Source organism: Meriones unguiculatus, chromosome 14 (assembly GCF_030254825.1).
Source record: "Meriones unguiculatus strain TT.TT164.6M chromosome 14, Bangor_MerUng_6.1, whole genome shotgun sequence".
Taxonomy (NCBI): Eukaryota; Metazoa; Chordata; class Mammalia; order Rodentia; family Muridae; genus Meriones; species Meriones unguiculatus.
In genome coordinates this window covers 88152179-88165690 of record NC_083361.1, presented here as the reverse complement: position 1 = coordinate 88165690, position 13512 = coordinate 88152179, and the positions used below count along the sequence as shown (strand labels likewise).

At 41.8% G+C, this 13512-nt stretch overlaps 1 protein-coding gene across 1 annotated transcript; it reads right to left on the bottom strand.

Annotated features, from left to right (window-relative positions):
* Positions 1-2474: 2474 nt before the first annotated feature.
* On the bottom strand, positions 2475-3422 carry LOC110544391 (olfactory receptor 51L1-like). Its single transcript, XM_021630395.2, has one exon. The coding sequence runs from the start codon at positions 3420-3422 to the stop codon at positions 2475-2477; it is 948 nt and encodes a 315-aa protein (XP_021486070.1).
* Between the last annotated feature and the right edge of the window lie 10090 nt (positions 3423-13512).

The window sequence follows — 13512 nt, the reverse complement described above, 5'->3', positions numbered from 1 at the left end:
CTACAAAAATCACTGTGTAGTTGCTGTCACTATATTGGACTCCAAATAACATAATGAACAAATTTTTCTTTTCTTTCCTTTTGTCTTTTCTTTTCTTTTCTTTCCTTCCTTCCTCTTCTTTCTTTCTTTCTTTCTTTCTTTCTTTCTTTCTTTCTTTCTTTCTGTAAAGCAGGGTTTCTCTGTGTAGCCCTGGTTGTCCTGGAACTTGCTACTTGTCTACTGCTTGTAGAGCAGGTTTGCCTCAAACTCGGAGATCCAGCTGCCCCAAGTGCTGGGATAAAAAGCATGTACCAACATGCCTAGCTTAGATATTTCTTACAGTGCACTGAAAAGAAAACAAATTTATGTATTCACCTTACTTTAAATTAATAATTCAAAAATATTGTGACGTTTATTTACTTATTTATCTCTGACAGTCTTTTTTTGTCCACAATCTGACCTGGTTCTACCTATCTTTACCCTGTTGATGTGAGGTTACAGGCATGTGAGGCCGTGTCCAGGACCTGTACTCAATTCCTCTTGCTCACACAGCAAGCGCTTCAAGACACTAGCCACTCAGGTCATGCTCAATGTTGCTTAGATGTCCCCAGTAGTTAAAGAAATGGCTACACAATACATATTTCATTTGTCCCCATATATATTGACGTGGGTTACAGAACTATAGCTAAAGCTTACATTTGTGATTTAATGATGTAATGATTTAAAATTAATTGAGACTACATATTTAGGAGGTAAAAGAATTAGTTTATACATCTGTACAAAGTCCCAATTTATTTCTAATATCAGAGATCAGACCTCTACTCTTGCCTGATGCGTCTAAAACAAAAAGGGGGAACTGTAGAGAGCTGCGGAATGCTATGCCTTAAAGATGGAGCTGGTTTCCGCCTTCCACCTTCCCGATGGTGAGTGCTCTCTGTCACGAACAACTCCACATTTGGCTAAGGCCGAGGATCTGGCTTGCTTCCATGTATGTGGACCTATCTGCATTGCCCCCGTGGCACGCCTGGGTTGGCTACCCAGAGGCTATTTAAGCTGTGGGCTGGCTTTCCCCAGGGTCAGATGATTGTTCAATGTTCCTGAATAAACTGCATTGAAAAAAAATAAAATAAAATAAAATAAAATAAAAAGCAACAAATCAAGTAATCCAATTAAAAAATGGGGAACAGAGCTAAACAGAATTCTCAATAGAGAAATATCAAATGGCAGACTATTTCTTTTTTGATTGAATTTTATTTTTTATATTAATTACAGTTTGTTCGTTTTGTGTCCCGGCTGTGGCCCCCTCCCTCATTCCTTCCTAATCTCACCCTCCCTCCCTCGTCTCTTCCCATGCCCCTCTCCAAGTCCACTGATGGGGAGGGTCCTCCTCCCCTTCCATTTGACCCTAACCTAGCAGGTCTCGTCGGGACTGGCTGCATTGTCCTCCTCTGTGGCCTGGCAAGGCTGCTCCTCCATCAGGTGGAGGGTATTTATAAAAGTACTTCTGGGTGGATTGATCATCTTACCCAGGGTCCTCCTTCTTGTTTTGCTTCTTTTCATGTACAGATTTTAGTATGTTTATCCTATCTTAAAGGTCTAGTATCCACTTATAAGCAAGTATATATCAGTCCTCACTCAGAAAGACAAATGGGATGGACATTGGAAGAAGGAGAAAACAGGAAACATGATAGGACCCTACCACAGAGGGCCTCTGAAAGACTCTACCCAGCAGTGTATCGAAGCAGATGCTGAGACTCATAACCAAACTTTGGGCAGAGTGCAGGGAATCCTATGAAAGAAGGGTGAGATAGTAGGACCTGGAGAGGACAGGAGCTCCACAAGGAGAGCAACAGAACTAAAATATCTAGGCCCAGGGGTCTTTTCTGAGATTGATGCTCCAACCAAGGACCATTCATGGATTTAACATAGAACCCTTGCTCAGTTGTAGCCCATGGCAGCTCAGTATGCAAGTGGGAACCCTAGTAATGGGAACAGGGACTGGACTGTCTCTGACATGAACTCAGTGGTGGGCTCTTTGATCAACCCCCTCTCCCTTGAGTGGGGAGCGGCCTTGCCAGGCCACAGAGGAGGACAGTGCAGCCAGTCTTGATAAGACCTGAGAAACTGGGGTCGGATGGAAGAGGAGGGGGACCTCCCCTATCGGTGGACTTGGAAAGGGGCATGGGAGGAGATGAGGGAGGGAGGGTGGGATTGGGAGGGAATGGGGGGGGCTACAGCTGGGATACAGAGTGAATGGGGTGTAATTAATATAAAAAATAAAAACTTAATTAAAAAAAGAAAAAAAGTATTTCTGGGAACTGCCTTACTGTCTCTGCTCAGGGAGTGAATACCCAGGACATAAAAAAAAAAAAAAAAAAAAGAATTAGTTTATTCTATTTAGCAAGATAGGATCCAGGAACTATAGCATGCATTTTCCATGTAATAACACATTTTTTTCTACTATTACCCAGGGATAACCAGAGGCTACGAGTAACTTAAAAGCTTCTGTTTATCCTAAACTTGCGGAGAATTCCTAGACGAATCTGCTTGGTCCTCACACTGTAGACAACTGGATTCAGCACCGGCGGGAGAAGCAGATAGATGTCAGCCATGAGGATGTGAACCACGGGAGAGAGCTGCTTCCCAAAACGGTGGACCATTGACACCCCAATGACCGGCACAAAGAAGATGAGCACCACGCAGATGTGGGAGACACAGGTGTTGAGCGCCTTCAGCCGCTCCTCCCGGGACGTGGTACTCAGCACTGCGCTCAGAATGAGGGCGTAAGAAATAAGTATGAAGAGCGCATCAACGCCCAGGGTGGCGATGACCACGCACAGCCCGTAGACGCTGCTGACCCTGGCGCTGGAGCAGGACAGCCTCAGGACGTCCTGGTGCAAGCAGAAGGCATGGGAGAGGGCATTGATGCGGCAATAGTGATAGCGTCTCAGTAACAAAGGCGTGGGCAGAACCACTCCCACGCTGCGCAGCAGGCAGGCCGTGCCGATCTTGCCGATCACGGCGCTGGTGAGGATGGCGGGATAGCGCAGTGGGCGGCAGATGGCCACGAAACGGTCAAAGGCCATGGCCAGAAGCACGGAGGACTCCAGGAAAGTGAACGTGTGGATGAAGAACAGCTGAGCGTAGCAAGCGCTTGCGTGGATCTCCCGAGCACCCGACCACAGCACAGTAAGCATTGTGGGGAGTGTGGACACGGACATGCCGAGGTCGGTCAGTGCCAGGACAGACAGGAAGTAGTACATGGGCTGGTGGAGCGAGGGCTCTGTCCAGACGACAGAGAGAACGGTTACATTGCCAGTGAACGCTACCAGATACGCAAGGAAGAACGGCACCGAGAGCCAAGAGTGGACATGGTCCAGCCCGGGGAAACCCTGGAGGATGAACACGGGCTCCGCCACATCGCTGCCGTTCCAGGCAAGCATGCTGAGCCTCCGCTGTCGAGAGCTCCTTTAGTGCTCAGTCAAAATTTTCTCAGTGCAACAAAACAGCCAACACAAAAATACGTGTTTCTCTATGTTCACCTTGAGAAAAGAAGGAATTCCCAGTGAATATTACTGAGGAAGTACTCTCCCAAACTATGGAACATCAAACATGTGACCCCCCCTTACATATAATCATCTGATAAATCACTTGTCAGATCTTCACTGAAAACATTGGCTAAATATGTGGCACAGAAAAATACAGAAAGTTTTACTCTATACTAAGATGGAAGTAGAGAAAATCAAAGTAAAAGCATAAGGACTTTCATAAACGTCCTCAGAAATGCTCTTGAGTGAATCAGTGATTGCTTTCAGCCTGTAGCTCTGAGTGACAGCTGAACTGACCCCATGACTTCAGCACTGTTGCCTTCAAATTGACCTTTATTTCACCTCACAGCAAAACCCCATAGAAATCCTTCTGATGGTGGCTTTGTGCATGTTCTCACCAGAAAAGTAACGTGTTTCACATTGTTTCTTATGCCATAAAAGAGTGAAAGAGACTAGGTCAGTTTGCTGTTACTCATTTCTGGATGGGGGAAGCAGAGACAGAGGAAGAGGCAGAGGCTGAGGGGGTGACTAATGATCGAGCCTAGGATGTTGCCTGTGCTAAGCCAGCAGCCTACCAGCCACTACGCCTGCCTCTGACCTAATGGAGCCCGACCTAATGGAAAAACTGTTCCAAATGAGGCTTACATGCTCTGCAGTGGCACCCAGCTGTTGCTCAACAATGCTTTACTGCCACGGTCACTGCATTAAAAGCTTATCTGATCATCCATTAAAAGTTCACATTTATTTTTAATTTTCCCTCTAAATCTATCGTGTGACAACAAAGGGCTTAGGCCATATAAACTGTAGTTCCAAAGGGAAGTTACAATCTCGACACTTTCTCACATGATAAAACTTCTCTAGATTTTGCAGAGTTGAGCACTCCCTCCCCTCTGCGTTAGAGTCAGCTTCTCCAGTGCAGCCCTGGGCAGTGAAACTGCGCTTTTGCTGGGCCTGTGGGTTTAACTAAAGCAACGCTCACCTGCTAAGCCTCTACATGTACCAGAAATTAATTTTTACTCAAATCTCTGACTTCATTATTTTCCTCACTCAGAAAACTTTGTTATATTTCCTGGGTTACATTTGAACTCACAAAAACAATCTAGACATTATCATCAACATACATAGGACACACACAAATATATGAATATGCTTGCATACACAGACACACATGTACACACACACACAACTAGTGTTTTAGACACAATGGTGAAATTTCTCTTATTCCATGCCAAGACATTATTCTACACAAAAGTTTCAGCCTAAATACAAATCATATTGTCTTTAATTCTCAGATATTTCTGTAAATAAAGTTTATGATTTCAGTAATTGCCTTGCTTTGCTCTGAATCTCCTTTGCACTGATTTGAATGTTTGGAAATTTTTAGGTGCAGGGCTGTCCATATAACAGTTGTATAAATATCCTTCTTTATACTTTTAATTTTTCAGGTGCATGAATTTAAATAATACAGAACAGTCCACATTTTATATATGTAGATCTAAATGATTAAATAGTCAAGAAAATTATCCTTCCATCTTGTGTGTGTGTGTGTGTGTATGTGTGTGTGTGTGTGTGTAGTAAGAGTATAAAACATTTACTTTCCCACCAAATATGAATAAACCATTATTTTATTTCTTACACTATTAAATTTCTACTCTTATTCAAGTTTCATCCTTTGCTGTATTTCTCCCCACTTCATATCCTTGGCTATCTGTATTGGCTCATTCTACTTTTCGTGTGTATAGCTTTGATTTACCACCTCTCCTCCTCACAGCATATCATTTGTCATGGTTTTCACTAATTCCTTGATCCCTCTATTGCTGTACTTTGGCGCTCATTTTATTCTGTTTATAGGTCAATGCTTTAGTTCATTTTGGGGTTTGGGTAAAAATTAATTACACGGAATTGAGAAATGATGGCAAAACACTGGGAACAATGATGGAGGCAAAGGAAAGAGACTCATGTCACACACTAACCTGATCATAAAGTTAAGAGAAAACTACCAGGACAAGATGATTTTTGCAGTCTTCCCATTATCACAGCTGTAGTTCTCAAAAACTGTTTTTCCATAGCGTTCGCTTAAAATTGCTGAAAAAAAATGATAAAGTGGAACATTATGATTTATTTCTCATTTCAAAATTGTCTGCAAATTTACCCCACTGCCTGAATTATACACTTACTTTATAAATTTGTGTCTCTGGAAGTATACATTCACACATATGCTAACAGTCCATCCACCATTTAATGATAATTAAAAGCCAGTGCTTACCTGGGGTTTGTGTGTAGGACAACTGTGTCATCAGGATATTTTAGTAAGCCACCAATAGCCCATTTACCAAGTAACTAATAGCTGTGTTTCTTCTTCAGACTAAACTTTCCAGCTATAAAAAAGTCATAGTCTCCTTGTTTCTATTTCTGTCTTCTACTTTGACTTTTTTCATTTATTCTTTGAATGTCCTAATTGTCTTTCTTCTGTCTCCTAGTGCTATTTCTATTTAGGTTTTATCTAAATTTATGTCTTTTCAGCTTGTAATTCTATTTCTCCATTTCTTCTTTGCCTTTGTCTCTGCATTTATCCTTGCTTTTTTGTTTTAGTTCCTGCTTTCTTCGGTTTTTAACCTTCAGCTGAGAAGAGTGAAGTCTGCACTGAGTACAGATGCTCTTTGAGGCTGGGAGTCTTAACACTTTCATTATTTCTATATCTCTAAAATTACTCCTCATCTCTCCTGGGGTACAACACGAGGGATAGCTTTTAAAATCTCCTAGATTCCCAGAAGGGAAATGCTGTACGCAGCATCTGAGCATCAGTTTGGTTAGAGCACAGAACTGCAGCCCTTTGAATGCACCTGTACTGTCATCTGTGGGTCCGAGTCCTTCTTCCCATGCAAGGTTTTCATTGGTTTTTCTTTTTGCTTTTCTTGCTTGCTTGTTTGTTTGATCGTTTTCCTATTTTTGAAACAGACCCAAGGAAGTGAGCTCACTGTAACTGTATTTAAACTTATAAAACATAACTTAAGTTTTCATTTTAACTAAAATGCAAGTATTTCACCCTCCGGGCTCTTCCCTCCATGCCCACCAGCTCTTTCACAGATTTTTGAATTTTAATTTTTTTTAATTTTTCTTTAATCACTCCTGTTTTTTACGTGTGTGTACATGCATACATACACACAAAATAAATATATCAAGACAACCTTTGAAGCCTTCCTTAAAAGCTTGAATGTATATTTTTATGTGGTTTTAGGAAGGATAAAGAATTAGGGAGCTGATCCTCAGTGGCCGCGGTTTGTCTGTCATTCTTCCTCTGGGGTGGAGTCTTGCACGGTCTCCCTGAGCAACATGGCCATGTCGATTGACAGTAGCTACTGTCCAGAGCCTGTTTGGGAAGACATACTGTCGCGTGCTCTCAATGTAGTATCCCATCGTATCTAGAAGATACAATCTTGCAGAAGAATTTCTCGTCCTTCAGCTGCAATAAAGAACAAAAATACACAAAAACAACAAAATGCACTCAACAGATTATATTTATATACACTTGCACATAATCATACATATTGTGTCTGTGTGTGTGTGTGAGAGAGAGAGAGAGAGAGAGAAAGAGAAAGAGAAATATAATCAATGAAAATGTCTATCAACCTGAATAGTGAGGGCATGGGAGGAACTCAAAAGGGGTATCTGGGAAAAACTGGAGGGAGAAAAGTGAGCTATTCTATTTCTTTATATATATATTTATTTATTTTATTGATTACACTTTATTCACTTATTTTTTCAATGCAGTTTATTCAGGAACCTTGAACAATCCTCAGACCCTGGGGAAAGCCAGCCCACAGCTTAAATAGCCTCTGGGTAGCCAACCCAGGCGTGCCACGTGGGCAATGCAGATAGGTCCACATACATGGAAGCAAGCCAGATCTTCAGCCTTAGCCAAATGTGGAATTGTTCGTGACAGAGAGCACTCACCATCGGGAAGGTGGAAGGCGGAAACCAGCTCCATCTTTAAGGCATAGCATTCCGCAGCACTCTACAGTTCCCCCTTTTTGTTTTAGACGCATCAGGCAAGAGTAGAGGTCTGATCTCTGATATTAGAAATAAATTGGGACTTTGTACCGATGTTCATTTAGGTGTCATCCACCCAAAGAGCATCAGACCCGTCCGATACCTTTTTCTCAGAGGCAGGACCTGGGGCATCAACCCACATGCAATCAGACATGCTCTTCTCTGGGTCCAAAGCGGCTGACCCTGAGTGCAGTGCTTAGCCTCGCATCCTGAGCGTATCATTTTAGCTTTTTATGGTATCCAACCATGCTTGGGGAGAATGTCCTGCTTCAATGGCTGTAAAGGCCTGAATGATCATGGCTGCATCACACTGTTGTGAGACTCTAATCTTGCATATATACCACAGGCAAACCAAGGAGACCACCACCAGAAAGCCTGCTAACGCTCCCATGCCCGCCCATTCCTTCAGATGATTCATGGCTGCAGCAATCCATGATGATAATCCTGTGGCTAGTCCTGCGTCCACTCTGGTAGAATTTACTGTGACAATGGCCACTCTCAGCTGCTCCATCGTAGTATCGAATTCTCCAGTCCAATTACCTAAAATATAGCTCGAGAGTACAAGGCCAGCCTGGTCTACCAACTGAATTCCAGGCCAGCTGAACTACATTGAGATTCCATCTGAATAATAATAATAATAATAATAATAATAATAATAAATGTTAGACAAGAGCTCTACAACAGTCTAAAGCTCTGGTTCTTTTATTTTTACTTTTTAAGCTGAGCATAGTGTCATGTCTTTAATCCCAGCACCCAGGAGGCAGAAGCAGGCAGATCTCTGTGAGCTCGAAATCAGCCTGGTGTACAAAGACAGGACCATTGTTTAGACAGATTTGCAGCACAGGAAAAATTCTCATGTTATATGCTAGTGACTCAAAGTCCAGCATATTTTCATTGACAGCCAAGTTGAGCGATTTGCCATAGGGTATCAATTTGCTCCTGCACGAGGTCAATCCTCTGATTGAACACCATCAAGCTTCCTTTTAGTTCAGCATTAATTCCTTTATGTACAACTAAGGCATGAGCTACATTGGCTAAATGATTGTTCAGGGTCTGAGCAGTCTGCCCAGTATGACTCATGGCTAATGCCCCGGTGGCAGCTCCAACAGCCGCCAATGAGATGGTACTAACAATGGTGGTTGTAGTTCCAAGATCTCTTTTCTGTCTGCGTCAGTTCTAGAACTAGCAGTGGTGGTGTACGAGGTCTGACTAGGTTCCGGAGACCATTGCCCCCAGGGGTGAGACGTGCTCCATGCCAATTGACTAACTCCATGTTTTCCTCCACTTTTGAAAGTCATTTAAGGTTCTTAAATTATTTTTTTCCCTTTTTTTTAATTTTTCATCAATTACACTTTATTCATTCTGCATCCCCCCATAAGCCCCTCCCTCCTCCCCTCCCAATCCCACCCTCCCTCCTCCCTCTGCTTGCATGCCACTCCCCAAGTCCACTGATAGGGGAGGTTCTCCTCTCCTTTCTGATCTTAGTCTGTCAGTTCACATCAAAAGTGGCTGCATTGTCCTCTACTATGGCCTGGAAAGGCTGCTCCCCCCTCAGGGGGAGGTGATCAAAGAGCAGGCCAATCAGATTATGTCAGAGGCAGTCCCTCTTCACATTACTATGTAACCCAATTGGACTCTGAACTGCCCTGGGCTACATCTGTGCAGGGGTTCTGGGTTATCTCCATGAATAGTCCTTGGTTGGAGTATGAGTCTCTGGGAAGTTCCCTGTGTTCAAATTTTCTTGTTCTGTTGCTCTCCTTGTGGAGACCCTGTCCTCTCCAGCTCTTACTATTTCCCAGTTCTTACCTAAAATTCCATTCACTCTGCCCAACAGTTGCCCATCAGGCTCAGCATCTGCTTTGATAGTCTGAAGGGCAGAGGCTTTCAGAGGCCCTCTGTGGTAGGTTCCTAGGTTGTTTCCTGTTTTCTTCTTCTTCTGATGTCCATCCTCTTTGCCTTTCCGGATGGGGATTGGATATTTTAGTTAGGGTCCTCTCTCTTGCTTAGTTTCTTTAGATGCACAGGTTTTAGTGGGTTTGTCCTATGTTGTATGTCTATATAAGTGAGTATATACCATGTGTGTCTTTTTGCTTCTGGGACAACTCACTCAGGATGATCCCTTCCAGATCCCACCATTTACCTGTGAATTTCATGATTTCCTTATTTTTCATTGCTGAGTAATATTCTATTGTATAGATGTACCACAATTTCTGCATCCATTCTTCAGTTGAGGGGCATCTGGGTTGTTTCCAGCTTCTGGCTACTACAAATAAAGCTGCTACAAACATGGTTGAGCAAATGTCCTATTTGTGTACTTGAGCCTCTTTTGGATATATGCCCAGTAGTGGTATGACTGAATCTTGAGGAAGCGCTATTCCTAGTTGTCTGAGAAAGCGCCAGATTGATTTCCAGAGTGGTTGTACAAGTTTACATTCCCACCAGCAGTGGAGAAGGGTTCCCCTTTCTCCACAACCTCTCCAGCATGTGTTATCACTTGAGTTTTTGATCTTGGCCATTCTCATGGGTGTAAGGTGAAATCTCAGGGTTGTTTTGATTTGCATTTCCCTAATGGCTAGTGAGGTTGAGCATTTCTTTAAGTGCTTCTCTGCCATTCGGTATTCCTCTACAGAGAATTCTCTGTTTAGCTCTGTTCCCCATTTTTTAAGTGGATTACTTGGTTTGCTGCTTTTCAGCTTCTTTAGTTCTTTATATATACTGGATATGAGTCCTCTGTCAGATAAAGAGTTGGTGAAGATTCTTTCCCAATCTGTAGGTGGTCGCTTTGTTTTGATGACAGTGTCCTTTGCTTTGCAGAAGCTTTTCAGTTTCATGAGGTCCCATTTATTGACTGTTGCTCTTAGAGCCTGTGCTGTTGGTGTTCTGTTCAGGAAGTTTTCCCCTGTACCAATGAGTTCTAGGGTATTTCCCACTTTTTTTTTCAAGCCGATTTAATGTGTCTGGTTTTATGTTGAGGTCTTTGATCCACTTGGACTTCAGTTTTGTGCAGGGTGACAAGTATGGATCTATTTTCATTTTTCTACATGTAGACATCCAGTTAGACCTGCACCATTTGTTGAAGATGCTATCTTTTTTCCATTGTATGGTTTTGGCGTCTTTGTCAAAGATCAGGTGTCCATAAGTGTGTGGGTTTATTTCTGGGTTCTCTGTTCGGTTCCATTGATCCACCATTCTGTTTCTATGCCAGTACCATGCAGTTTTTAAAACTGTTGCTCTATAGTACAACTTAAGATCAGGGATGGAGGTACCTCCGGAAGATCTTTTATTGTAGAGGATTGTTTTAGCAATTCTGGGTTTCTTGTTATTCCAGATGAAGTTGAGAATTTTTCTTTCCAGGTCTGTAAAGAATTGTGTTGGTAATTTGATGGGCATTGCATTGAATCTATAGATTGCTTTTGGTAAGATGGCCATTTTTACTATGTTAATCTTGCCAAGCCATGAGCATGGGAGATCTTTCCATCTTCTCATATCTTCTTCTAATTCTTTCTTCAGAGATTTGAAATTTTTTTCATACAAGTCTTTGACTTCCTTGGTTAGGGTTACTCCGAGGTACCTTATGTCATTTGTCGCTATTGTGAAGGGTGTTGTTTCCCTAATTTCTTTCTCAGCCCTTTTGTCTTTTGTATACAGGAGGGCTACTGATTTTTTTTTTGAGTTGATTTTGTATCCAGCCACATTGCTGAAGGTGTTTATCAGCTGTAGGAGTTCCCTGGTAGAGTTTTTGGGGTCACTCACGTATACTATCATATCATCTGCAAATAGTGATAATTTGACTTCTTCCTTTCCAATTCGTATCCCCTTGTTCTCCTTCACCTGTCTTATTGCTCTAGCAAGGACTTCCAGTACTATGTTGAAGAGATATGGAGAGAGTGGGCAGCCTTGTCTTGTCCCTGATTTCAGTGAGATTGCTTTAAGTTTCTCTCCATTCAGTTTGATGTTGGCTATAGGTTTGCTGTATATTGCCTTTACTATGTTTAGATATGTGCCTTGTATCCCTGATCTCTCCAATACTTTGAACATGAATGGATGTTGGATTTTGTCAAAGGCTTTTTCAGCATCTGGGGAGATTATCATGTGGTTTTTTTCTTTCAGTTTGTTAATATGGTGGATCACATTGATGGATTTCCGTATATTGAACCACCCCTGCATACCTGGGATGAAGCCTACTTGGTCATAGTGGATAATATCTTTGATGTGTTCTTGGATTCGGTTTGCAAGTATTTTATTAAGTATTTTTGCATCAATGTTCATAAGGGAGATTGGCCGGAAATTCTCTTTCTTTGTTGAGTCTTTGTGAGGTTTAGGTACCAAGGTGACTGTGGCTTCATAGAATGAATTTGGTAATATTCCTTCTGTTTCTATTTTGTGGAATAGTTTGAAGAGAATTGGTGTTAGCTCTTCTTTGAAGGTCTGGTAGAATTCTGCGCTGAAGCCATCTGGTCCTGGGCTTTTTTTGGATGGGAGACTTTTGATGACCGCTTCTATTTCTTTGGGGGATATAGGACTATTTAGTTGATTTACCTGGTCCTGATTCAGCTTTGGTAAGTCAAATCGATCAAGAAAATTGTCCATTTCATTTAGATTTTCAAATTTTGTGGCATATAGACTTTTGAAGTAAGTCATAATGATTGTTTGGATTTCCTCAGTGTCTGTAGTTATATCCCCCTTTTCATTTCTGATTTTGTTGATTTGGGTGGTGTCTCTCTGCCTTTTAGTTAGCCTGGCTAAGGGTTTGTCGATCTTGTTGATTTTCTCAAAGAACCAGCTCTTGGTTTCATTGATTCTTTGAATCGTTTTATTTGTTTCCAATTGATTGATTTCAGCCCTGAGTTTGATTATTTCTAGCCATCTACTCCTTCTTGGTGTGTCTGCTTCTTCTTTTTCTAGGGTTTTTAAGTGAGCCATTAGGGTGCTTGAATGAGCTGTCTCGAATTTCTTCTTGAAGGCACTTAGTGTTATGAACTTTCCTCTTAGCACTGCTTTCATTGTGTCCCACAAGTTCGGGTATGTTGTGTCTTCATTTTCATTGATTTCTAGAAAGACTTTAATTTCTTTCTTTATTTCTTCCCTGACCCAGCTGTCATTTAGTAACAAGTTGTTCAGTTTCCATGTGTGTGTAGGCTTTTTGTTATTTCTGTTATTGTTGAGGTCCAGCTTTATTCCATGGTGATCAGACAAGATACATGGGATTATTTCAATCTTCTTGTATCTGTTGAGGCTTGCTTTGTGACCCACTATATGGTCTATTTTGGAGAAGGTTCCATGAGGTGCTGAGAAGAAGGTAAATTCTTTTGTGTTTGGGTGTAAAGTTCTGTAAATGTCTGTTAGGTCCATTTGATTCATGACCTCTGTCAGAGACATTGTTTCTTTGTTTAATTTCTGTTTTGTTGACCTGTTCTTTGTTGAGAGTGGGGTGTTGAAGTCTCCCACTATTAATGTGTGGGGATCTATATGTGCTTTAAATTTTATCAATGTTTCTTTCACAAATGTGGGTGCCCTTGTATTTGGGGCATAGATGTTCAGGATTGTGATGTCTTCCTGGTGGAATTTTCCCTTGATGAGTATGAAGTGTCCTTCCCCATCTCTTTTGATTAATTTTGGTTGAAAGTCTATTTTATCAGATATTAGAATGGCTACTCCTGCTTGCTTCTTGGGTCCATTTGCTTGGAAAGTCGTCTTCCAACCCTTTACCCTCAGGTAATGTCTATCTTTGTGTCTTAGGTGTGTTTCTTGTATGCAACAGATTGCTGGGTTTTGTTTACGTATCCATTCTGTTAATCTGTCTCTTTTTATTGGAGAGTTGAGTCCATTGATGTTGAGAGAGATTAATGACCAGTGGCTGTTAGATCTCTTGATTTTGATGTTGGCTGTGGTCATACTGTTGTGTGCTTGGTTGCTTTTTGTTTTACTGAAGTGA